Below are 26828 nucleotides of genomic sequence, written 5' to 3' on the forward strand. Positions count from 1 at the left end.
GTCATTTGAGCTCCAGTTGCCTTACAGTTATAATCACCTTATCATTCTTGAGCCTTCCTCTCTCAGGATATTCCTGCAGATCTGTTGTACGGTTTTACTGGCACAGAATGTAGACACATGAGTTTCATAGGAGCATTACCGTCTCACATATTTATAACATCCTAACCGTTCTTCTCAAAGTCATTGTGTGCTTGTGTGAACCCATAATTAACCATTGTTTATTGATTACTCATCCAAACCCAATACAATAAAGCATACGTAGTATTATTCATTGCATTCAAGCTCGCTGTTATTTTGCTCTAATTAAAAATCGTCCTTTAGGAAATTCTGTGTATTTGAGTGACGTATGATGAGGGGGTCGGGTACAACGCCTTCAGTTGACATCTTTGTAAAAGCACACTTAAAACAAGCACCACAGCCGCTATTCTGAAGCAAAAGTAAAAACGTCTTTCTCAGCGTAACACTTTATGTTGGGTTGAAGCGCAGATGCGTGCCGTGAAAAACGGGGAAACAAACATCAAACATTTCACCTAAATTCACATTTAGGTTGTAAACACTGTTCAGAACGCATCTGCATTACGCTTCCTCAAACATGAATGCTAAGCAGCAGTTACAACAATTTAGACAGTGACTTATGAGCCAAATGTCCACTTTTTGCAAGTCTGCCGTTTGTTCTTATAGACATACAAAGCAGAATTTCTACAATGTACAAGCCCAAGCGCAACAACACAGATTATGGTCTTCCCCCTCCTCTCAGAGCCAGAACTAAATGCAGAACAGATCCTCCCTGAATCTTGTAGTCGGCAGCGGTTTTCTCATCATTCCTGAAAGACAGGCACACAAAGCACAGGTGAGAACAGTATACAAGTAAGGGATAATCCACAGCTAGCTCAGTGTTAAATGGTTTTAATGCACGACGCGAAGCGGATAAACTGTGGATTATCCCGCTTATACCATGGTCATTTGCCAAATTAAAGCTATTATTGATGTTAACAGTGAAATTTTAGATCAAACAGGTGAAAATTACAGTGATTTTGTCAGTTAAATTTCAAATGTAAACAAACTTACTGGAGCTACCCGTGCGTTAAAGGGTTTTAATGCACACCTTCCAGCCAATCAGAATCCAGTATTCAAAAAGACCATGGTATAAGTAAAGGTATAATCCACGGCTAGCTGTGCGTTAAAGGATTTTAATGCACGACGTGGAGGCCAAGAACCACCCAACGCGAAGCGGAGGCTAGCCATGGAATATCCCGCTTATACTATGGTCATTTGCCAAGTTAAAGCTTTTATTGATGTTTACGGTGCAATTCTTGACCAGACAGCCGAAAAGTGAATTTCAAATGTTGATCAAACTGACGAACTACCCGTGCATTAAATGGTTTTAATGCACACCTTCCAGCCAATCAGAATCGAATAGTCAAACAGACCATGGTATAAGTATTTTTAATAAATGAACATTATTTGCTCTTACATCTGACTTCAATAGTAAAGCTTACATTTGTTTTCCACTGTAGATCAGTCTTTGCTGTTGTGGTGGGATCCCCTCTTTTTCCTCCACCCTCTCTTTGATTCTCTCCACCTTATCAAGTAAAAAAGCATCTTCAGCTGCAGTAATAATAAAAGTTGTCCTTGTGGCATTTTGTGAGGTGTGGGGTTTAGTTTAATGGGCATGAAAACATCCCAATGATATAGGAATATGTCCATACCTTGTCTGTAGGCTCGATGTCGATTTCTATTTCTTTGCCTGTGAGGGTCTAACATTACACAACATACAAAAAATACAAATGAATTAAATGTCGCACAATAAACCACTCAACCAACTACAAATGCACTATAGTTGAACACAAAACGGTTTATCCCGGACTATTTTAAATGTGAAAATGTAAGGATTTAGTGCATTTACAAACATTTATATACATACAAAGGATTCACAACAACACACGTCAATTTACGTTTGTTATAAATGTCCATAACATTAAAATACAAGTCACTGCTATCTAAGGACTGAACAAAATCACTTACCTTAACTTTAATCAACATATTGAGGGCTGTATTTTAACTCACACAAGTGAAATAAAAAAGTAGCAGTCAAATTATATGTTCGAACAATACTTATAAAAGTACAATTGGCGATCATACGAAGTCAACGCGCTATCAAAGTGAATATGCGACCGAACTTCCGGTTCATCGGAGACGGTCCGGCTGCTCCTGTGTGTTGATAACAATGGTTCCACCTTTCAGCGTCACACAGAAATGAAATAAAAAAATAAAAGTCAAATAAAAAAAATAAAAGTCCCAATTGCAAATGCGTCCAGACACTATTAAACTGCAAATGTGTACGTGCATACGTTTAAAACATATGTAATCATTTAATAGTAAAGTAAGCAATTGCTTATCATGTTTTTCAGCCTCCTCTGCCAGGTGTCAGTTGTTAAAAATCAGTGATTCGAGGAAATAACAGCACTCAGCTGCTGACTGAAAGCATTTGGTTTGCACCTCACTACGTTTGGGCTAAGTTACCTGCATCATGAAGAACCTGCTGCTGTGGGGTTTTATTGTTACCATTGCAACAGCATTTGGAGTGTCTGAAGATGGTAATAAATGAAGTTTTTTTTACATTGCAATTAAAGGAAAAAATGTCAATATAAGCTTAATTATACTTTTCTCATTTAGATATCCAAGTTGTGTGTAAGGAAAGTTCAGTTCACATTAAATGGAAAGTGAACAAATCCATGTCTGGTAATCCAGCTCGTCTTCTCCTCGGTAACTGTTTTCCTTCAAGCTTCACAAATACGTCAAATGGCCACGCAGAGGCAGAATTTATCTATCAAATTAGTGATTGTCAATTCAAAAGGATGGTAAGATTATTTGGGGGTTTTCGTAGTAGCAAAATCCTGAACGTTGTAATGGAAACAATTTTATTTTTTATTTATACTAAATCAGGGGACGTGGAAATATTTGATCTATGTGAATACACTGACTCACAGGCCGTTGCCAAAGCCCTACCCTCCTACTTTCACATATCCAGTGAGATGTGTTTATGACAGGTGAGATAACATCACAGTACTACATACATTCCCAAAGACCCTCAATCGCTGATGGAAGTGTCAATTCTGTCTTCAGGCCGCAGGGTTGGGCCCCTCACTACTTAAGTCGTGCTACTGGTATAATTCAAGGTCATGGAGAACTGGCTTTTCACATGGCAATTCTTAACTGTGAGTAGGCACGGTGTGAGTGTTTTATTCTCATTGTTATAAGGTAACTTTCACCTTTTGTAATCCCTCACCAGATAATTTCAGTGGCCCTGCAGAATCCAACGTCTTTCCTCTGGGTTCTTTTATTCCTATATGGGCCGAGGTGGACCAGCAAGCCCATCAGCCACTGGTGCTGCTGCTAGAGGAATGTGTGGCCACCACAACTCTGGAAATGTACCCAGACAACCTTACGTACCCACTCATCACCAATGAAGGGTATGTTCATTTCGATAGTTTTTTGTATTTTGTACAAATACAAATACCTTTTCCTGCGTTTCAGAATCCATATATCATGTAGTTGACTTCATGCACATCCGTAAAAGGTGTCTTGTGGATGGAAAGACGACCCTCTCCAGGTTTCTACCGAGGTATCACTCCTCCTCGATCTTGCTTCATCTTCAAGCTTTAAGATTCGCTGTAGGAGAAGAGGTGAAGGAGGACTTTTCAAAAGAATGTGGATGTATCTGAAGTCACCGTATTAATCTTCCACCTTTTCTGCAGGTGTACATCCACTGTAAGTTAATCGCTTGGGACCCTGACGATCTAAACGAATCAAGAAAAGCCTGTAATTACAATAAAACCACAGAAGCGTAAGTGTATGCAACTTGATTTCAATCATTTGTACTTGAAAACTTGTCCTTCATCACTTTAATTCCAGCATATTAATTTATGTGGTGTTTTCTTGACAGGTGGGAGCTTTTGGATGACCCCAATAAGAACCGTCTTTGTCAGTGCTGTGATTCTACTTGTAAAGGCCGAGCAAAGAGAGATGCTGAATCCGGTAAATCAGAGTACATTGTGTTTGTTAGTCATCTACTCGTCTTCATTGAAAACTTGTTATAATTCGAGTTAACATGCAATGTGTCTCGATCGCAGCACCCCAAGGGCTGGTTCTCAAATCTGTGTTAGGACCCCTGACAATTACTGAAGATTCACTGTGATCTTAGCCCAACGTAACAGAAATTCATCAGGAAGGTTTGTACATGTGTGTATAAGATTAATTAACCGTAAAAGGTTTCTGCAACTACGGGCACGAGTCACAGCAGTTGAATACATACCTTGAGAAAATATATAATTCATGATTAATGTGGTTTAATATAAAATTATGGAGCATATATAAGTCTAAACTTTTTTTTTTTCTTCCCCATGTCCTACAACTCTAGTCACAATGTTAAAGGGGTCATATGGCGTGAATACGTCTTTTGTGTCTTTAGTGTGTTGCCCATGCATGTAAAATTGAGAAAATTAAAGTGGGAACAAAAGATGCGTTCTATGTAAAAGTGAATGCTCACCCAGACCTGCCTGAGACGCCTCGTGTAGCCACACCCCCACAAATCTACGTCAGTTTGTGGTATGATTGGACTAAGACCGCCCAAATGTATACGCAAGTAAGGTGGGCGTACCTGTCAGTACAATTGAAGAGGAACCTGATGTTCCAAATATGTTACATTTTCGTCACTTGCTTGCAGTATTCGACCAATCCCTACGCACTGGTTAACTGGCCAATCATAGCACACCTCACTTTTCAGAGCCATGAGCTTTGTAAAAAATCTGCGCTTTTCAGAGAGGCGGAGCAAAGAGGAGATACAACCTTTTTTAACCTTAAATCGTGTTTACACATTACATCAAAAACAAACCATAATATTCGTTCTAGCCGTGTCATATGACCCCTTTAAGATAATTAAAATTAGCTAATTTAATTGCAATTTGACATCATTTCAAATGGAATTGTTTAATATACATATTAATTTACACCATGTTGAGAAAAATTGTAAAAATGATCAGTAAATTATACAACTTTTTTTTTTTTTAAGTGAATGTGCCTGTTGCACACTATTGAGTCCTTACCGCAACAATGGAAAGGCTTTTATTATGACATTTTATCAACGACAAACAAGTCGAGTTTCTATGGAAAAAGAAATTATCACATAAGGACATTGCTGACAGAGTAGGCCACCTCACTCAAAAGATCCCAATAATATTAGGTAATCATCTTTTCTGTGTCAGTATTTATTGTGTGTACTTGCCATACAGTTTAGTGATTCTGTATTTTGAACTACATTTTAAAAATAAATGTGCATCACTGTTTAATTCATGTATATTAAGATCAGAGTCAAAACTAATGCAGTAGACCTTGTTAGCTGCCAATTAGCTGCAAAATTACCCAAAATGTCATTTCCGCAACATGTCTTTACCGCAGCACATTTTCAAGGTTTACTGTGTATTAATGACAAACAAAAAAACAAGTTCCAGATTAAAATCTTAATGACTCAATGCAATTTTGTTGACATTTCTATATGTATTACAGACTCTGATGATTAAAAAAGAAAATCAACCCTGTGAGTTTTAACTTTAATCCGAGTCAAAAGTGGCCGTAATTGCAGAAACACCCTTATATGCATATTGCAATGGTTTGTTTTACCTTAGACATGATGGAATATTATTTTGTATGTGGTTATTGATCTCTGTGCATTCTTGTATGGTATATGAATTGTGTACAGTGCAATAATAATATTATTATTATTCTCTTAGATGCTGGATTCCGAACTGGAGTCATTAGGAGTGAGAACTATTTAATAATATAAGTTTTAATGAATAAAGAAACATGATTTATTATTGGCCTTGCGTGTGATTTTATAAGTAAAGCTTATATTTGTTTTTCACTGTAGATCAGTCTTTGCTATTGTGGTGGGATCCCCTCTCTTTGATTCTCTCCACCTTATCAAGTAAAAAGCTGCAGTAATAATAAAAGATGTCCGTGTGAAATTTTGTGGAGTTTGGGGTTTATTTTAATAGACATGAAAACATCCCAAAGATATAGGAATATGTTCCTGCCTTGTCTGTAGGGATATGATATCAAAATCTCACTGCATGATAATACCTCTGTATATTTATTGCAATATTTAAGGTGACAAATGACTTGGAAACGTGTCATAAGCATAGTCTTTTCCTTATCCTTTAATCATAACTGTTGCTTGGAGATATGAGGTGAGGTATAGTATGAGATTGGTCAAATGACTTATAAATCACTTAAAAAAAAAAAAAATTGCACCAGATAGACCTTGACAAAGCATCAATTATTTTTTCTAACTTTCGTTGTTAGGCCGGAAGACCTATCGTTTCATACAGTCATAGGACCACGATAATATTGAGACAATTTTGCTATTCCGAAAATGATATCGATCATATTTTTACATCCCCACTTGTCTGTTGGCTCGATGTCGATTTATATTTCTTTGCCTGTGCGGGTCTAGACAACAAACAAAAAATACAAATGAATTATGTATGATTCCAATGAATCCACCTTTCAGCATCACATATATGAAGGACCGGGGGACCGATTAGAAATAAAATTATGAATCAATTTAATTATTAAAACAAAAATGTAAATCAATATATCACTTTTTAATTTGAGAATTGAAATGACTTTTTAGAAATGGTTTATTTAATTTGTGTTTTAAAATGTAGTTTAATTGAACAATAAAATGTTAAATTAAAAAAAATATTTTTAAATGTATGGATACATTTAAAACTGTTTATTTAATTCATGCTTTAAAACGCAAAAAAATAAAAGTTCATTAATATATCATTTTAAATGCACATTTTAAATCGCTTTTTAAAAACATTTGCCACATGCTTTTCTTTCTCTTTATCCCAATTGCTTTTCTTTGTCGTTTTGCCAAATGCTTTTCTTTACCCATTTGTCAATCGAGTTAAAAAATGCCATTGGACAGTACACACATGGTGCAGCCAATCAGCTTTCGGCTCATTTTTAGGATACACCCCCTGTCCAACATGTCATACGAAGTAAACGTACGGCGAAATTTCATTGGACAGCAAGCAAGAAAGACCTACCGCCGTTAAAACAGTAACGTTAATTAATTATTATATTGATCAATTAATTCGTCATTTTATTTCTAATCGGCACTCCCGGTCCTCCATACCTCTGCCAGGTGCCAGTTGTTAAAAATCAGTGATTCGAGGAAATAACAGCACTCAGCTGCTGACTGAAAGCATTTGGTTTGCACCTCACTACGTTTGGGCTAAGTTACCTGCATCATGAAGAACCTGCTGCTGTGGGGTTTTATTGTTACCATTGCAACAGCATTTGGAGTGTCTGAAGATGGTAATGAGTAAATGAAGTGTTTTTAAATTCCAATTACAGATAAAATGTCAATATAAGCTTAATTATACTTTTCTCATTTAGATATCCAAGTTGTGTGTAAGGAAAGTTCAGTTCACATTAAATGGAAAGTGAACAAATCCATGTCTGGTAATCCAGCTCGTCTTCTCCTCGGTAACTGTTTTCCTTCAAGCTTCACAAATACGTCAAATGGCCACGCAGAGGCAGAATTTATCTATCAACTTAGTGATTGTCAATTCAGAAGGATGGTAAGATTATTTGGGGGTTTTCGTAGTTGCAAAATCCTGACCGTTGTAATGGAAACAATTTTATTTTTTATTTATACTAAATCAGGGGACGTGGAAATATTTGATCTATGTGAATACACTGACTCACAGGCCGTTGCCAAAGCCCTACCCTCCTACTTTCACATATCCAGTGAGATGTGTTTATGACGGGTGAGATAACATCACAGTACTACATACATTCCCAAAAGACTCTCAATCGCTGATGGAAGTGTCAATTCTGTCTTCAGGCCGCAGGGTTGGACCCCTTTCTTCCAGAGTCCTGCTCAAGGTCATGGAGAACTGGCTTTTCACATGGCAATTCTTAACTGTGAGTAGGCACGGTGTGAGTGTTTTATTCTCATTGTTATAAGGTAACTTTCACCTTTTGTAATCCCTCACCAGATAATTTCAGTGGCCCTGCAGAATCCAACGTCTTTCCTCTGGGTTCTTTTATTCCTATATGGGCCGAGGTGGACCAGCAAGCCCATCAGCCACTGGTGCTGCTGCTAGAGGAATGTGTGGCCACCACAACTCTGGAAATGTACCCAGACAACCTTACGTACCCACTCATCACCAATGAAGGGTATGTTCATTTCGATAGTTTTTTGTATTTTGTACAAATACAAATACCTTTTCCTGCGTTTCAGAATCCATATATCATGTAGTTGACTTCATGCACATCCGTAACAGGTGTCTTGTGGATGGAAAGACGACCCTCTCCAGGTTTCTACCGAGGTATCACTCCTCCTCGATCTTGCTTCATCTTCAAGCTTTTAGATTCGCTGTAGGAGAAGAGGTGAAGGAGGACTTTTCAAAAGAATGTGGATGTATCTGAAGTCACCGTATTAATCTTCCACCTTTTCTGCAGGTGTACATCCACTGTAAGTTAATCGCTTGGGACCCTGACGATCTAAACGAATCAAGAAAAGCCTGTAATTACAATAAAACCACAGAAGCGTAAGTGTATGCAACTTGATTTCAATCATTTGTACTTGAAAACTTGTCCTTCATCACTTTAATTCCAGCATATTAATTTATGTGGTGTTTTCTTGACAGGTGGGAGCTTTTGGATGACCCCAATAAGAACCGTCTTTGTCAGTGCTGTGATTCTACTTGTAAAGGCCGAGCAAAGAGAGATGCTGAATCCGGTAAATCAGAGTACATTGTGTTTGTTAGTCATCTACTCGTCTTCATTGAAAACTTGTTATAATTCAAGTTCACATGCAATGTGTCTCGATCGCAGCACCCCAAGGGCTGGTTCTCAAATCGGTGTTAGGACCCCTGACAATTACTGAAGATTCACTGTGATCTTAGCCCAACGTAACAGAAATTCATCAGGAAGGTTTGTACATGTGTATAAGACTAACCGTACTGAAAGGTTTCTGCAACTACGGGCACGAGTCACAGCAGTTGAATTTTAGATATGTCAAAATTTGTCATGACACTTTATAAATAGTCACGGTGTCATTACACACCTTGACAAAATTATATAATTCATGATTGTGATTTAAAATAAAATTAAGCATTATAGGTCCAAACATAATTTTTGTTCGTGTCCCACAACTCTGGTCACAATGTTAAGATGAGTAAAATAATTGTAAATGAATTACAATTTGACTGTATATTAAACTATTCCATTTGAAAAAATGCAATTGTTTAATATACATATAATTTACAGCATCTTAATTTTTTTTGTAAAATTTACTGATGATTCAAGTAAATGTCTGTCCCACACTTGAGTCCTTACCGCATCAATGAAAAAAGGCTTTTATGACATTTTATCAACGACAAACAAGTCGAGTTTCTATGGAAACAGAAATTATCACATAAGGACATTGCTGACGATCCCAATAATATTAGGTAATCGTCTTTTCTGTGTCAGTATTTATTGTGTGTACTTGCCATACAGTTTAGTGATTCTGTACTTTGAACTACATTTTAAAAATAAATGTGTATCACTGTTTAATTCATGTATATTAAGATCAGAGTCAAAACTAATGTAGTAGACCTTGCTAATGTCATTTCCGCATCACATTTTCAAGGTTTACGTAAGGAATATTTGACGACGGGCCGTTCATCGAAAGTTAACGCACACCCGAGGTGGTAATGCGGCCACGACGCGAAGCGGAGTCACACCTCGGGTGTGCGTTAACTTTCGAATAACTGATCGGACCGGAGTCGATTATTCCGCTTATACCACGGTCACAACACCACAAGACGTTGTTCCGATGTTTTATCAAGACATTTGTGTGGTATTTGTTCAGAATGCACTTGCTGGTAGGACTAATTTCTTACGCATCTCATCTGAAGGCGTTGCTTGAGCTGCATATGCAGTTTTCCGAGAGCGAGAGGAAGACAGACAGTGCACGTGCACACGCGTTTGCTTCACTGAGAGTGAAAAGACAAGTATCTGAATTTGATTTGTTTTCGTCGTATTTAACACCCCTGTCGTACAAGAAGAGTATTAAGAGAAAGTGACACGGAGGTTTCTGCGCCAGCTGCGGTTCTCTCAGTGGCATAGAAAGCTTCATGCTGTGTGTTTTAAGTCCCGTTTACCCATCCCACAGACGAATTTAACATGTTGTTATTTTTGTGCTTCGTGTTTTATCTTTAACCCGCTGATAGTGTCATGTAGTTTGCCGTTACCTTTGATATATGCTGTCCATAAATATGAAGTTATTTCTTCTCAGACAATGGAATTTGCCTGTCACTTTGTCTGTTGTTAGATACATATTCACTGGTGGACAGTAGGCTACATTTAAGTTAAACTGGGCGCAGTGATATGGAACTGTAATTCGCTCGACAAATCTGGAACTACTTCATAGGTGTGCGTTTAACTGAAAAATAATGCACACCCGTCGAACGTTCATCAGCCAATCAGAATGAAGCGTTCAACAGCCCTGTGGCATAATGTATAATATATTACAAATATAAACATGTTCCAGATTCAAATCTTAATGACTCCATGCAATTTTGTTGACATTTCTATATGTATTAGACTCTGATGATTAAAATTAAAACTCACAGGGTTAATTTTCTTTTTTAATTTGAGTCAAAAGTGGCTGTATTTGCAGAAACACCTTTATATGCACATTACAATGGTTTGTTTTACCTTAGACCTGATGGAATATTTTGTATGTGGTTATTGATCTCTGTGCATTCTTGTATGGTATATGAATTGTGTACAGTGCAATAATATTATTCTCCTTCTCTTATAGATGCTGGATTCTGAACTGGAGTCATTAGGAGTGAGAGCTCAAGAAGTCATAAGTCATGTCACTGCAACTTTTAAACATGTTGTCCATTAAATTCCATCTTATAAGATATTACTTGATGTGAATTCCTTGCATCCTATCTTTCCAAATGTTCTTCCAAAAAATGTGCTGGTAATGGTCATGTGAATCTCCTTTTTTTTTTATATGCCACTTGACTTGTAAATACGACACAATTTGTTTCCATTGCAGTGTTGCGAAATGTGCCTTTATCGTATTGCCTGAAACACCATGCGAGAGCGAGTACTTTTTTTGCGACACATGCACTCAAAAAAAGATTCTTTGATGCTGTTCAACTTGCATGAAATCACTTTAATTTAACTCTATTGTATAGGTTTCTAGCTCAAACAAAAGAAGCTCTTTGGTTGAACACGATTCAATCATGGACATCGGTTCCACATGTTTGAGTAATGTTTTCTTAACATGTAGAGAGAACATGAATTAAACATGTAAAACCAACATGAAATTAACATGTTAAGTGAACATGATTGAATGAAGTAAACCCAATAAGATGCTCTTCTGCACAACTAAAACAGACGTCACAAACTCTTTAAAATGCCAACACAACAGAATAACAACTCTAATAGCCTGATGGCAAGCAACCATTAAATCCATGTTAAAAATGATTGATTTGTCAATGTTAATGGCATTGAATCAAAATAACTTTGGCACCCACAATTCATGTTGAAAAAATGAAATTTCATCAAACCATTATTGTGTTCAGTGTTTGCTTTAGTTGGGACCTTGATTCTTGACATTAAATCATCTCCATTTCTCCTGTCCTCTTTCAATGCTTGTGAATGTGTTTAATGGGAGCACATGTAAAGCTTAAAGCATCAACACTCATCATACAAACCTCAACAATGGTGACAATCATCAAACTAATTCAGATAAACAGATCAACTCCAATGCATGCTGTGAGCAGAGGTGGACGAAGTACACAACTTCCTTACTTGAGTGAAAGTACAGATACTACTGGTCAAATATTACTCCACTACAAGTCAAAGTTGTAAAGACAGATTCTTAAGTAAAAGTACAGAAGTACGTGCTTTTAAAAGTACTCAAGTATTAAAAGTAAATTTCCTTTGTCAGTTGTGCATTGTTTTATTGTCGTATACCTTATGCCTCTGAAGCAACCTACTGAATACACAGAGTAGCTCACAGTATCAGTTGTATTAAAGGAGTAGTTCACTTCAACATTTGCCCCCATTGACTTTCCATAGTAGTTTTTATTCCTACTATGGAAAGTCAATGGAGGCAAATTTTGCAGCGAGCAACTCCTTTAAGAGTTTTATATGTTTAGCGCATATATGTTTGATATAGTCCTGTATGATCATTTAGCCTAATTATCCTCATTAGCCCCCTAGTCCTATATGTATTTATGAGCAGCGTTCTTTTATTTTGTATATTCCCTTTACCAGTTTTAGCAGCAATTTGCCAGTAAGTAGTAAGGTTCTTGTAAATAGTAAAGTGTAGAAGCCATGTGTTTGTTGGATTTATTACCATTTGTATTACCATAATTTAACTACAAACATAAACGATAGCTAGTATAATGAAATGGTTCCTATATTGAAATGGTAAATTGTGTGGATACTGTGTTTACTGCAAACATCTGCTGAAAAAAACAATGATTTTTTAATTAGAATGAGATTTTTAAATTAAATTCCTCTTTGTAGTGTGTTTTGGGTTTTATTCCAATAGAATTTACCATCCCACCAATAAAATCCATCACATACAAGTAGACAACAAGTATCCATAGTACAATTCCCATTATAACCATTAAATCCATCACTTTTATGTTGTATTTTGGGCAGGGTTCTATTGTTTTTATTTCAACAGGAAACTTCAACTATAGTTACTTCAGTAAAAACATCATTCATTTTCCAAACGCTTTAAATGATACAGCAGCAGATCAGAAGTTAACACGCACGCGTAGCTCAAGGTGTATGTGATGCTTATTTACCGTTTAGCGTTATGCTGCCGATCATTTTCATGACAATGTTTCTACGATCTTTGACTGATCGTCATCACAGATGAACACACACTTTAACATGTGCCTTTTCGTCTTTTATTGTTCTATTTGCTTTTTAGAGCGCTATCAATGGTGTGCAGCGCGTACGTTTACATTAGTTTAGCGGGGAAGATCCCAGAGTTGCCGATTTGCGTTAAAAAATCTGCCAAATGGCCATTCAAAGCCATTTGAAAGCCATTAGAAAAACTGAAATACTTGGCAACAGTAAAAGGTCCTGGAAGACCGCAAGCCAGAATAAATTGCGCACACAGGAAAACCCGCTGCATAGAAACCATTTTCTACTTTTGGACCTTTTTATAAATGTAGTGGAGTAAAAAGTATGATATTTGTCTTTCAAATGTAGTGAAGTTAAAGTACAAGTACTCAGAAAAAATAATACTCAAGTAAAGTACAGATACTCAAAAAGTGTACTTAAGTACAGTACTCAGGCAAATTTACTTCGTTACTGTCCACCACTGGCTGTGAGTCATGAATGAGTTTTGAACTAGGTTACCCAGCATGCATTGCAGCATGAAGCTTTCTTTTGTTGATTGTGACCATTGTTGAGTTTCATACACCGATTCTTCATGTCTAATTGATTCCGCTATATATTTCTCCTCTGGAACATCACATAATGTTAACAGTAACTAAACAATCTCATGAACAACCTCGTTGTCTTTGCCACAAATATATAACCAGACGATTTCAATAGGCAAAGAAAATCAAACATTAAAAGACGAATCAAGAGGCCAACTAGAGCAAACACTGGTCACAATAATGGTGATTCTTCTACATGTTAATTTCATGTTGAGGTTACTTGATTCATTTATGTTCTTGCTACATAACTAACCATCACCATCATAACCAACCATAATGTAGTATGTACATTAACCATCACAACTTTCTAAAAACAACTCAAAACCTACTAACCAAAAACTGTCTGTTTTTATGTCTATTAAATAAAGACAATATTTCATGTTGTTCATTCTCTCCCTTGCTTGCTTTAGCTTTAATACGGCGCCAACATTTACGTCAAAAATAAGGTGGATACATTGGCTTAATATTTACAAACACACAAAAAAAGCTGGGCTATTTCTACCCATGGTTGGATAAACTATGGACAAACCCAAGAGCTGGGTTTAAATGAACCTGTGCTAGGTTGGATTGGGTTAAATATGGTCATTTTTCTAGGTTCAAGGTTGGGTTTGTCTGTTTTTTGGTGTGTGTGTGTAAATATTTTGGCCTTACAGAAAAAATAGGTTTGTAAGAGGCTTCTTGTTAAAGGTCAGAGATTGCAAACTGGAAATCTTGTCTGTTCACGGAGATGGAAGAAATGCTTCAACGGCGTTAAAGATAGGCTCTTTTTGATCATTTTTATTGGTTAAAACCCACAGACAAACAGGAGGAATGACTAAAATGATTTATGAAAAGAAATACGTTTTACCCAACAGGCCTTTTTGGATCTCTTTTGACAAAATATGTTTCCACTCTTTGAGTTCACTGAAATGATGAACTTTTGTTTTGTTATAAACATGTCAACAGTCTATTTCTCTAATCCACTCCAATAGCACACAATAATAATTCAACGTTCCTAGCAAATATCACCCCCAAAGAGTTACTGCTTACATTTTTAAATGCAAAAGTATGAATGGCTTCTTAGTAAATTACAGGAACCCTTCACAAGATACTTTCAGAAAAACCAAAATCAATACAAATAACCCACTACATGACGAATACCGTGTTCTTTTTACCGTATAATTGAACACATCCCATCACATAAATACTATAGGAGTGGTGACCCTCACGTGATCAGATTCAGAGTATTAGCAGCTGATGGTCATTAAGCTCATTAAGAAACTGTTCACATGTGAATGTTTAAATGAGGTTAGTGCTTAAAGAAATCCTTCAATGAACCCACAGCATATTGCCAGAATGCCTTCTTTTGTCATATTTGTCTTTTGTAATCTGGTTGCTTTCTTAGGGGCACAAGCAGGTAAATGTCTATTGTTTGTTATAAGGCCTGCATCCGAACAGAACATTTTAAAAGGAGCATTGTGATTGACAATCTCTGATTCGTCTTTCTTTAGCAATCACTGTGGATTGTGGTAAAAACTCTGTGACTGTACGATGGGCGGAAATGAACCTGCAAGTGGATCCATATTCTCTTCGGTTGGGGGATTGTCCTCCGTCACAAGTTTCGGTCAAACCTGAGGGGTCAGAGGCTGTTTTCAATGCTGAATTTGGGGCCTGTACTATAAGGAGGCTGGTGAGTTAAGGGACGTTTGTTGTCATGTTGTCACGGCTTTTAGTTTCAAAAGAATTATTTTCTCTATGAAACCGCTATTTACCATTACATCACAATGTTATTTTAAGTGTAACAATGCGTTGTATGAAGGAAGTTAACTGCGCTAAATAAACCTACGTGAGTGTTGATGTCAGGGAAGCAATCATATGGGACATGTGGTCTATAGTGGACGTCTTCTCATCCATAGGTGACAACAGATCAAATTGTATTTGCGACTGAGATCACGTCTACCGCACCCTCGAAAGCATCACCTGTTTATTACCCAGTTGCCTGTACTTATAAAAGGTGCTATTTTTGTCGTATCTAATTTACATTGTTAACGTGCTTCTATGATTTAATTACTAAAACCGTTTTTCCTCAGGCCAAAAGACTGGGCAGCTCCTTTGTATAATCCTCTGGTTTTTCATACACACGGGCAGGGGGAGCTAAACTTCCACATGGCACTCATGAGGGGTAGGAATATACTTGGAACAAAACCTTTACGTTCCGGATTGGTTCTCTGAACAGCAGTGTAATGCCTCTTGTCAATAGATGACTTTGGCGGTTTGGCCACTTCCACAACGTTCTCGCTCAGCTCAACAATCCCGATCGCTGCCTCGGTCGAGCAGCACGCCCATCAGCCTTTGATGCTGCTCCTGGAGGAATGTGTGGCTTCCACAACACCTGAACTGGGTCCAGATTCTCGTATTTACCCGCTTATCACTAATAAAGGGTATGTGGAACCAAGGTTACGTATGTGCCGTGAATATTTACACCAATATGGGTTTTGACTGTCCCTTTTTGAATTCTCACTTAAGGTGTCTGGTGGACAGTAAAAACACCAACTCGAGATTTCTGCCAAGGAGCAAATTGTCTGAGATCAGATTAAGTCTTCAAGCGTTTAAGTTTGCCATTGGAGAAGATGTGAGTTCTTTTGTCCCGTCTTTGTTCTTGCCATTATCAGTTTTGTTATTGTGTTCCATGTCATTCTAAAGGTCTACATTCACTGCAAGCTTGTGGCATGGGACCCTAGAGACATGGATGGCGGCAAAAAAGCTTGTCAATACGATAAGTTCAACTCAAGGTATGGTTGCTAACTAAATTTCGTCATCCCTTAACCTTTTGTAACTCTGTATCCTTCATTGAAGATGGACGTTACTTGACGATCCCTCTCAAAGTTCTCTATGTAGCTGCTGTGACACTAACTGTCGAGGGAGGAAGAAAAGAGGTTTAAGAAATGGTGAGTTTTCCATTTTGTTTAAAATGCCAGTTGCGTAGTAAAACTTCACCTGGACAAATTTTTGTAAACCGCTTTATGCTGTAACCTGACTGAGTGACAATTGCAGAACCCTCGGCATTAAACTCTGTGCTTGGACCATTGGTTATTATTGACAACTGAGCGTGTCTCCTGTTCTCAGTTTAACAAGGTTTGTGTTATCTGTTTTTACCTTGTTGTTTTGCATTTGGTACATAATAATTTTGGTTTATTTCTAAAGATTGGTGCCTCCAAGCCACTGGAGATGTAAATCCCAAGGGTGGAGTATGACCTGTGCCTGTTAAAGTGTTGTGGGATGAATAGCATTTATAATGGACAATATAATAAAGAGTAGTGATTGTCTATTAAGAGTTGATGGTTTTCTTTGTTGCACCAAGACACTTCTAAAATGAACAAATATAATTTAATATTTTTAGAACAATGAAAATCTTTGGGAAACATTTAAAACCACTAATATGGACTCAACTGTACCGTTGGTTATCGCTTCGTGCCTGATGTAGACAAAACTCTAACATTAAAAATACCGCCTACCTTATGTCCTACAAGTAATACAGGTACATCTAAAAAAATTAGAATATCGTGAAGGTCAATATTTTTCCTATTTAAAACTGGACTTGCTTCAAATGTGGAAATGCGCTGCGTGATATCACTGCGTCTGCTGCGGCCATGTTACGGCAGCAAACTTCCTTGATTTACGCCGGAATGGGAGTATAGTTCCTAATCATATCGGCCTAGAAATCATAACTTTTCATTTTCTGCCGGTCTTAGCACACGATATAACTACAGAAGAGTCCAGTTTTAAATAGGAAAAATATTAACTCTTTGGCGGTGGCGTAACTTTGTTTTGAAAAGTGGTGGGGACGAAGACGACACAAACAATGCTTTCATAAATTGTTTCTGTAAGAACTCGTTGGGAATATTCATAGACGTCACAAGCGCGAAACATGTAGGTGACTCTAGAAAACTATAAAAACTGCGCCACTTTATCGACGGCTTCAGTGGTGTGACCTTAGTGCGAAAGACGCATTACAAGTAATATTGACACTGCCGTGAAGCAGGTTCGAATCCGCTGATCTCACCATTATAAATTTTCACATCACGTATTAGATCTGCTTCCATTTGTTTTTAAGCTATCATGTATTCATCGATATTTAATTTAAAGCATGTTGTGCTTTATATGTAAGGATGGCTGTTGCCGTACGTAATTAAACGTATTAATTCATGATGAAACAAACTACTGAAACGAACGTGTTTTCCCCATGTTAAAAATTTGGTGTTTGACAACCCCCTGCTAATAAGGACAAACATTCAAGTATACAGGGGAAACAGATGGAAAATAATATCTTTAAAAAATCTTATTTTCACTAATTACTACGGGCATTGCCTGATGGGCTACAAATATACAACACACTTTCTAAATTTTGTTTTTAACTCATGAAAGTACAAAGACTTTTTCCATTTACTGGAGTTTTCTATCAAGTATCAAAATGTAATTAATCTTGCAATAGGCGATAGCAACGGCATGTCGAGAACAATAAGGACGAATATATAGCACCGAAGTGCAATTAAGCGCAAAATGTTTGATACATGTATGACTTTAACAGCCATTTTCAAATATTTTCATTTTATTAAAAATAAATACCTTTACAATCTGATATGTGACAGGGAAAAAGTTCAGCAAACATCAGTCGCGTACCCACGACGACATGAAGCAGGTAAAACTTACTTTACGCCCTACGCCACCGGAGCAGTTAAGCTTCTTTTGCCTTTCTTACATTTTGTGTATTCCAATCGGAAACTGATGGTCGGAGTTAGTATACATAGCCTCTGCTTACAAAGCGGGCTACTCGCACGGTAAATAGACGCTCCGTATTTTTTATTTCTTACAATAAGTGGTGGGGACAAAATTGACTTTGGCAAAAAGTGGTGGGGACATGACCCACCCATCCACCCGCAAATTACGCCTATGCTCTTTGGTCATTTTTGAACGCGATGCTACTGGTCTAATTAGATTCAATTATCTATGCTAAAAGTGCAATCGCCAGACCCGGAGATCGGTTGAATAGATTCCAAAACGGTAAGACTTAACTCTGGGGCAGTTGAAGAATAAGCCTATTTCCAAAAAAAGTGGAGTGTTCCTTCAATCTTCATATGCAGAAATCAACTACTTTGACTTGTGCAAGCCAAAATGAGCAAGAGACGGATCTCCGAACTGGCATTAGCACAGTCGTTATTCACTGGTGACATTGCATATGTGACGGGTTACATGTAGCCTCCCACAGCCAAAGCACATGAACAACTCTTTGTGGAACAATGGTAACCACAAAATTGAGAAATGTCAAACTCTTCTTAATATCCAAGATAAGTAAACAGTAACGAGTCTTTAACTTTACTGAAAAACACATCAAATAATCATATTTTAAAATGTACTCTCCTAATGCAGTCTGAAGCAAAGCATGCTGGGAATTTGAAATCCTTGACCGGTTGTTGAACTTACATCTTTAAGTAAATTGTACAAGCTAATTTTTTTAAAATTTTAGTTTAAAATAATCATACTTAAAAGTGAAAGTGTTTCAGGAACTTAAAGTAGACCGGTTTCATTAAATTAAGTTTACAGTACTTAATCAATTTGATTATTTTGAGCATTTGGGTTTACAGTGTTTGTAACAACTCGAAGGTACATGAGTACGGAGTACATGACAGAATTTTCATTTTTGGGTGAAGTATCACTTTAACAAGTGATTCCCCAGATGTAATCAGTGTCAGAACTTAGAGATGGTTGCAAGAATTCCCCAGATGATCGCTTTTAAACACAGCCATCTAGATGATGATTTTAAGATACTTTTATAAGAATGAACAAAACTGTCACCCGCAGCAGCGCCAGCCACACACGTGTGATAAACTAGCTGGTTACTCTCCTTTGTGTTTACGGATGTGATGTAATGATGCAAAGATGTACTCCCCCAAATTCAAATTTCCTGCATGGGGCAGTGGCAGAGCTAGTTTTATATATGGGGTGGCCAAGGCTACTTCAAGGGGTCCACAGACATGACAGAACATTTGTGTGTAACCCTGACCTGGCATCGAATTATAAATAAATAAAATGATAGGATTGCAGATAAGGGTACAAGTGATAATTTACTTCCCAGAGTTGTATGTAAATATACAAAACAATTGCACAACATAATGAGATTGATGTCATTCTAAATGTACAGTATGTAGATGAAATAAATTATAAAATATAAATTATGAAAATCCTGATAACTCTTTAATTTACACAGAAACAAAGCAGCGCCGGAGGTGTCTTTAAACTGATGTGGACCAGAGTAGCATATCAGATGTTATAAAACAAACTCATTCCATAGGACTGAAAGATTAAAACAGAATCATTGATGCTGATTATTGCCCTTGATGTTGTCATCTTATTACTTTCAGATATTAGAATACATTAAAGTGTTTTACAAAACAAGCTGAGAAGCATTTATGGATTATTTTATTACGGTTTTATTGCTGTTTTGATTCTTAAGGAACACAAAAATCAGTTATTCAAACAGGAAATATATAGAAAACAATCAAAGAACATCCAACATCACTAAAACACTCAATAGCTTCGGGTATACATTAGACAACTCTACATGATGAATCTCTTTCTTACAGCGTATCTGTACACGTTTGATAATGATAAACTTTCATTTCAGTAGAGCTCTTCTTCAGCGGTGAATCATTTAAACGCCTCTGATTGGCCAGCATTTTCATACGATGAACTTGATTGGCTGTAATGCTCAAAGCTGTAGCAGAGCAAAGACGCTGTCATCAAATCATTTTTATTAATTTTAATTACTTTTTACTTTTTCATGTAGAAATCATTTTAATTAATTTGACAGGTGTGCGAGTGCAACGTGTTGTCATAGCAACGTAGTACTTCCTGTTTCCTTTTCTGCCAGTATGTCCTACGAAGGACGTCTCGTTTAATTCTAAATTGAGGATTCTCTGTATAGCGCATCCTTTAGAGGAAGAGACCTCCGGAGGACACAAGGTGAAAGTGGGGGGTATTCCCGAACACGGTGCCACGCCTATTTAGCGCAGATGTGTGACTTAAGTCTTAAAAAACAAGTGCTTATGTACATTTATTAAAAATGTCTTTTGTATTGCTGGTTTATTTGGTGCCCCTAAAGTCTTGGTGCCCCGGGGCACTCGCCCAATTGCCCATATGGTTCATCCGCCCCTGCCTGGCAACAGAAAGCAATATGCTCTGGTTGTGTATAAGGTCAATTTTCCCTTTTCCCCCCTCATGGCACTAGGCCTGATAATATTGTTATGCTCTCCCTTTTTGTGTTCTCTGTGTGTCCGTGGAGGCATGAAGAGAGGCACACAACACAGATGATCATTTCAGTCACTTTACTGGTATATAAAGTAAATAAAGTGTACAATAACGGGGTTATGCTCTTTCCCGGCGCTGATGGGATTCTTCTCAACCATCCGCACCGGAACCTGCGAGCACACTCTCTAACACAACAAACTGAACCTGTCCCCGTACAGTGACGTAACAGCATGTGATTGGCTAATACGCTACTATGCATTTGTGCATAGAGAACTACACATTCAACACAATTTAACCTAATCCAACATTATAACACCACCCCCCCCCCCTTTAAAGCTCTGCAGAGTCCCTTCTGCACCCTTTAAGATAGTACTTAGCAATTACATTTTCTTTCAGTCCATGTAACGACAGGGGGCTCGAACCGGTCGACCACTTTTGGTCTTCATCCCTTGTTTTCCACAGCTAGAGTCCGTTGTGAGAAGGGTCTGAGGCTCCTCCATTGCAGAGTTATCAGCGGGTGAAGGGGTTGGCACTTCTGCTTCCATAACTGCAGCAGTGGGTGGAATTAGAGAACCTTCCTCGGTGCCAGTGTATTTTCGTCGCAGGCGCTGCATCCAAACAGGTACATGGTCACTTAGATAGGGTTGCAAACGGTCGTGATGTAGCACCTTCTCATATCTCCTATCTCTGACCTGGTAGAGGACTGGTCCAAGGCACGCTGTGACAACGAACGGCCCTTGCCATGGCACTTGGAGTTTTGGACTATACCCTTTTCTTCTGCTACTGACTCTTACAAACAAAAGGTCAACCACTTGGTAAGACTTCTCTCTGGCTCGTAAGTCATAGACCTTCTTCTGACGGGTCTGAGCTGAGTGTAAGTTTTGGCGTGCCACTTGATGAGCCTGCTGCAGGTTATCTTGAAGTTTTTGAACAAATTCAGGTGTGGCTTTAGCATCTCTGGTAACTTCAGCTGTCCTCAGCCAGACGTCATGCGCCTGGAAAACTTCTCGCCCCAGCATTAGCTGATTTGGTGTGAAACCTGTTGCTGAATGGACAGTGCTTCTATAAGCTGCAGTGAGTAAAGGAAGATGTTCATCCCAATTTCGCTGGTTTTGGTCCACATAACAGCGCATCATCTGCAATAGTGTTCTGTTGAATCTTTCGACCTGCCCGTTCGAAGCTAGATGATACGGTGTCGTACGGGTCTTGGTGACTTGCAACAGGCGACAAACCTCAGTGAACACCAAACTCTCAAAGTTTCGTCCTTGATCTGTGTGAATTTCAAGGGGAGTCCCGATGCGAGAGATGAAGTCAAACACCAACCTCTTGGCTGTTGTCTCAGCTCCTTGTTCGGGGACAGGGAACGCCCAGCGGGTAAACTGGTCGATGATCATGAGGATGTATCTGTTACCGGACTTGGATTCTGGGAATGGTCCTAGGACATCAAGGTGAAGTCGGTCCATAGGCGTGCCAGCTTGATAGTTCTGGAGCTTGTCCCTCCCCTTTGCTCCAGCTGTCTTGCAGGAGCTACACTGTGGGCACTTTTTCACGAAAAGGCGCACCTCGTTTGCCATATTGTACCAGTGGTAATATCTGCGTATGCGCATGAGTGTCCTCTCCTCCCCTGCATGACCTGCTTGTGCGGGGTTGTGACAGGCTTGGAGAACTTCATTCTTCAGGGAAACAGGAACAAGCAAGCGCAATGATGACATACCTCCAATAACACTCCATCGATAATAGAGGATCCGCTCTCGCATTTCCACTTGAGGCCAACACAGCCAGTACTTGCGAACCGCTGGACTCTGCATCATGACCTCTTCTTTTGCAGGCAAAGAACTATCAGACATCCATTTATGGAGGATTGAAAGGTCTGGATCAGCTAACTGTTCTTCCCTGAGACTCTCGAGATTCAGCGGTTGCAGCCAGTTTACGGAAGGACATGGGTTATCATCATCTACTTCATTACCATCACTAGTAGTGTTAGTGCAGCTACCATCATTCTCACAGTTTAGGGAGTGTGTGCGTCTTACCGCCAAGGCAATAACATCATCAACATCTTCCTCAAATCTGGCCCATTGATGGTGGAGCTTCTGACAGAAACGACAGCCCTTGCACGGCAAACTATCCAGCTCTTTTCCTGCTTGATAACAGTCACAAGATTCCTCATCCAGAGTCTTTCGAGACAACGCATCCGCATTGCCGTGGTGTGAACCTGGCCTGTGCTCAATGACAAAGTTGTACTGGCTGAGTTCTTCAAGCCACCTAGCAAGTTGGCCTTCAGGTCACTTAAACCTGTATAGCCATGTTAGACTGCAATGATCCGTCCTCAGTATGAAGTTAGACCCCAACAAGTAGTGGCGGAACTGTCTTGTAAATCTAACAACTGCAAGGAGCTCTTTACGAGTGACACAGTACCTCTGGTGGGCCGGTGTGAGGACACAGCTTGCAAAAGAGATGACTTTCTCTTTCCCCCACTGTAACTGTGAGAGCACTGCTCCAATGCTCTAGTTGGACGCATCGGTGTCCAGCACAAACTGACCAGATGTAATTGGAAACACCAAGATTGGTGCGGCTGTCAGACTCCTTTTAAGACGTTCAAAAGCCTTTTTCTGCTCCTCTTCCCAGTTGAAGTGACTCCCTTTTTTGAGTAATATTGTCAAGGGTGCAGCGATTTCAGCAAACTTGGCAACGAACCTCCTGTAATAATTACAAAGACCTAGAAATGACTGGAGTTGCTGGACACTGGTTGGGGGATTCCAATCCCTAACATCATTTATGAGGGCTGGATTGGTCTTAATTCCTTCACTGCTCACAACGTGACCAAGGAACAGGACTTCGTCTCTTAACAGCTGGCATTTTGAGGGCTTCAGCTTTAGTCCGTATTCCTGCAACCTCCGAAAAACCTCTGCAAGGCGCTCAAAACACTGCTCTACATCCTCACCAAAAATTATTATGTCATCCAGGTATATCAATAAGGTGTCCCACTGTAAGCCTCGTAGAACCAACTCCATGGCCCTCTGGAATGTGCCGGGCGCATTACATAACCCGAATGGCATTCTTGTGTACTCATAAAGCCCATACCTTGTTGCAAACGCAGTCTTGTGTCTGTCATCCAGCTTCATTTCAATCTGCCAGTATCCTGATTGAAGGTCCAGTGTCGAGAATGTCTTTGCACCACCCAGCACATCCAGGCACTCCTCTATTTTTGGCAGAGGATATGCATCCTTAATGGTCAGGTCATTGAGCTGGCGGTAATCCACGCACCAGAGGACTCCCCCGTCTTTCTTTCTTACGAGGACAATAGGAGATGCCCATTCGGAGTTTGAGGGAACCACAATACCTGAGTCAAGCATTTTCTTGAGATGCGATTCCTCCTCATCCCAGAACCCTAAAGGGGTACGTCGCACTGGCTGTCGAACCGGTTTACACGCCCCAGTGTCAATGCTGTGCTTCAATGAGGAGAATTTCCCCAGGTCATCCTCAGTGGCTGCGAAAACTGCTTGATGTTCAATGAGCAGCGCCAATAACATCTGCTGTTGCTGTTCCGTGAGCATTTCACTTGCTGAGGTGAACAACTGTTTGAGGTGTTCTGGGAGGTCAAGGGCATTTGGTGGCAACACCCTTCTTACATGGTGCACATCTAGAGGTTGATTGTTAGGCTCTTGTAGTATTGAGTCTCCTCCTTTTGGTGGAGCTGAGCAGGACCCCTCTCCCTCCATGCTAATTTCTTGAGGGTCAGGATATGCTTCGATGAGCACACCCAAACAGGCTCCCTGTGATAAGGACTTACTGGAAGCTGTGATGTTGCACAATCTGACAGGGATCCTCTGCTCCATGTTAATCATGACACTGCCTGAAGATACCCCATCAGTCAAGCTAACAGGCTCTAGAACAGCAGGGAGTTCTGGTTTTGGGTCATCCACCACACCCCAAACTACACATTCACACTCTGGCGGCACAATGAAGTCACTCTCCAACATCGCTCTTGAAACAGCATAGTCTGGCCCCTTGCCTTCCGATATGTAGGCTGGAATGAGTTCAGAGCCCATGAAAACTTTACCAGAGGCATGTATGGTGAAATCAGCAGCTTTTAAGAAATCCAAACCCAGAAGCAGGGTGTCGCAGATTGGTGCAATGCAAACTGTCCACTCCATGACTTTTGTGCCAATTCTGAATTCCACTTTTACGCCGCCTGTTGCTATCATCTCTCTTCCAGTTTCTGCATTGCGGAGATGCACGTTTTTTAGTCCTGAAACAGATTTAACAGGTAGTTTGCTGTATGTCTCTTCCGACATAATTGTAGCCTCAGCTCCTGTGTCTATAACTGCATGAACTGGTACGCCATCAGCAGTAAGAAAGATCATCAAACTGGGTCCTCGGCTCTCAGCTCTGCTCACATGTACAATAGAGGGAATCTGCTCTGTGCTTTCTGAACTATTTTGACTTGTAGGCTGCATTCTGGCACAAGTATTCATGGGGGGACTGGCAGATGGACTGGGAGACCGTGAGCAGTTTCGTTTGTAATGTCCCTCCTCCCCACACAGAAAGCATGGCCCACTAGGAGCTCTGGTGGGGATGCTATTTTGCTGTCTGTACCTGTTTGGCTTAAAAGGGGTCTGAGATGTGCGGCCCCTTTCTGACTGGGTTGCCATACTGGAATTCATGTGGTGGGTGGGTCTCACAGCAGGAATGGGAGCCACAGAAAAAGGAGGAGGCAGCCGCTCTACGGCTAGCTGGAGCTTATCAACTTTGTCAATGAGTGTCTGCAACTGGTGCTGTGTCACATAGCCCTGAGACTGCACTCTACGTGATTGCAAGGTCTGTGGCTCTTCATCAGAATCAGTGTTTTCATCAGCCCAGGATACACGACGTGTCCTCCCCCTCTGATCAAAATCTCGTCCAAGTGTGGCTTTGAAGTTGTGCTCATAAAATGAAACTAACCGTAGTGCCTCATCCAGCGTCACAGGATCACGGTTCATAACCTCATACGCCACTTTCTGGTTGCGCAGTCCCTTAAGAAAAGCATCAGCAGCAATTTGATCCCTGAGGTCGATGTCAACTCCAGGATAAGATAAAACAACCAGTTTCTGAACCTCTTCTGCGAACTCTGAGATTGTTTCCTTAGACTGGCACAGATCACCGAGTCTCCGACGTGCTGCGGTTGGAGGTTCTTTTTGGCCAAATCGGAAAGCCAGCTGCTCTTTCAGCAGAAAATAATCTTCACGTACGTGTTCGGGTAATGAGCAAAGATATCTGACAGCAGCTCCCCGTAGACATTCATGGAGTTTATCTACTCTTTCCACTGCGCTCCATCTGTAAATAGCAGCTCTGCACTCAAAAGGAATGATGAAGGAGTCCCAGTCATCTTTACCATCATACGTGTCGAGCTTGGCTTTAGGTCCCTCTGAAGCTCTACCACGAGGGGCCGTGAGGTGATAGGTTGGTGCTGAAACAGTAGGGGTGTGCAAGGCTGGGCCCAAATTGAAAGAGGCATTAAAATGGCTGGGTCCCTGTGCATGACTTCTGGGTCTTACATCTGGGCCAGATGTGGAGGAGTTTGAAGCAGAAGGGCTCCGGGCACGTCTGTCAATAACTGCAAGCTCCACAGCAAAAAGACGTTCAGCATTTGATGGCCGTGTGTGGCAGCAAACAGACATTGTTTCTCAGCATAGATTTGCCCGTCCAAGAACAATACGAACTGTGATGCATGCTGTGATCAGACTGCTTATTGGCCTTGTAGCCACACCACGGTGTTTAGATGATCGTTACCATCCAGACTCAGTACTGTAATACATCAGAGAGATCAGATATTAAAATACACTCATCAGATTCATTATCTTTAGACATTTCAGAATTATTAAATCCACAAATCCAAATACACACAAGTACAACTCACAGTAGTGTCTGTAGTTTACATTGTGGATCCTTCAGTAGATCAGAGAGCATCTTCACTCCTGAATCTCCTGGATTATTACATCTCAGATCCAGTTGTGTCAG

General features: G+C 39.6%; 5 protein-coding genes across 7 annotated transcripts; 3 read left to right on the forward strand and 2 right to left on the reverse strand.

The window, feature by feature from the left end:
- Positions 1 to 706: 706 nt before the first annotated feature.
- nedd8l (NEDD8 ubiquitin like modifier, like) lies at positions 707 to 2181 on the reverse strand. The gene is made up of 4 exons (XM_057333771.1): positions 2026 to 2181; positions 1710 to 1757; positions 1500 to 1582; positions 707 to 824 (listed from the first exon to the last, which is right to left on the reverse strand). The coding sequence occupies exons 1-4, from the start codon at positions 2041 to 2043 to the stop codon at positions 734 to 736; spliced, it is 240 nt and encodes a 79-aa protein (XP_057189754.1). The 5' UTR covers positions 2044 to 2181; the 3' UTR covers positions 707 to 733.
- Positions 2182 to 2319: 138 nt separating this feature from the next.
- Positions 2320 to 6020, forward strand: LOC130554211 (zona pellucida sperm-binding protein 3-like). Of its 2 annotated transcripts, XR_008962951.1 has the most exons (11): positions 2320 to 2597; positions 2677 to 2861; positions 2947 to 3050; positions 3127 to 3218; positions 3293 to 3473; positions 3581 to 3686; positions 3759 to 3847; positions 3947 to 4038; positions 4134 to 4232; positions 5790 to 5819; positions 5927 to 6020. XR_008962951.1 is itself a non-coding variant. In XM_057333718.1 (10 exons), the coding sequence occupies exons 1-9, from the start codon at positions 2531 to 2533 to the stop codon at positions 4196 to 4198; spliced, it is 981 nt and encodes a 326-aa protein (XP_057189701.1). In that variant the 5' UTR covers positions 2320 to 2530; the 3' UTR covers positions 4199 to 4232; positions 5790 to 5861. The 2 variants fall into 2 exon arrangements, 1 of the variants encoding a protein (XP_057189701.1); XM_057333718.1 differs by lacking the exon at positions 5927 to 6020 and having other exon boundaries at positions 5790 to 5861.
- zp3f.1 (zona pellucida glycoprotein 3f, tandem duplicate 1) lies at positions 5180 to 16846 on the forward strand. Of its 2 annotated transcripts, none has more exons than XM_057333722.1 (10): positions 5180 to 5242; positions 15038 to 15216; positions 15443 to 15540; positions 15617 to 15708; positions 15787 to 15967; positions 16053 to 16158; positions 16230 to 16318; positions 16383 to 16474; positions 16581 to 16661; positions 16731 to 16846. In XM_057333722.1, the coding sequence occupies exons 2-9, from the start codon at positions 15088 to 15090 to the stop codon at positions 16631 to 16633; spliced, it is 840 nt and encodes a 279-aa protein (XP_057189705.1). In that variant the 5' UTR covers positions 5180 to 5242; positions 15038 to 15087; the 3' UTR covers positions 16634 to 16661; positions 16731 to 16846. The 2 variants fall into 2 exon arrangements, with proteins under 2 accessions (XP_057189705.1, XP_057189704.1); XM_057333721.1 differs by lacking the exon at positions 5180 to 5242 and adding an exon at positions 13751 to 14943.
- LOC130554215 (zona pellucida sperm-binding protein 3-like) lies at positions 6894 to 11087 on the forward strand. Its single transcript, XM_057333723.1, has 10 exons — positions 6894 to 7383; positions 7465 to 7649; positions 7735 to 7838; positions 7916 to 7995; positions 8070 to 8250; positions 8358 to 8463; positions 8536 to 8624; positions 8724 to 8815; positions 8911 to 9009; positions 10886 to 11087. The coding sequence occupies exons 1-9, from the start codon at positions 7317 to 7319 to the stop codon at positions 8973 to 8975; spliced, it is 969 nt and encodes a 322-aa protein (XP_057189706.1). The 5' UTR covers positions 6894 to 7316; the 3' UTR covers positions 8976 to 9009; positions 10886 to 11087.
- Positions 16847 to 21223: 4377 nt separating the features above from the next.
- LOC130554141 (uncharacterized) lies at positions 21224 to 26488 on the reverse strand. The gene is given in 1 exon segment (XM_057333594.1): positions 21224 to 26488. A coding segment is annotated over 1 exon segment (5265 nt).
- Between the last annotated feature and the right edge of the window lie 340 nt (positions 26489 to 26828).

Source organism: Triplophysa rosa, linkage group LG5 (assembly GCF_024868665.1).
Source record: "Triplophysa rosa linkage group LG5, Trosa_1v2, whole genome shotgun sequence".
Taxonomy (NCBI): domain Eukaryota; kingdom Metazoa; phylum Chordata; class Actinopteri; order Cypriniformes; family Nemacheilidae; genus Triplophysa; species Triplophysa rosa.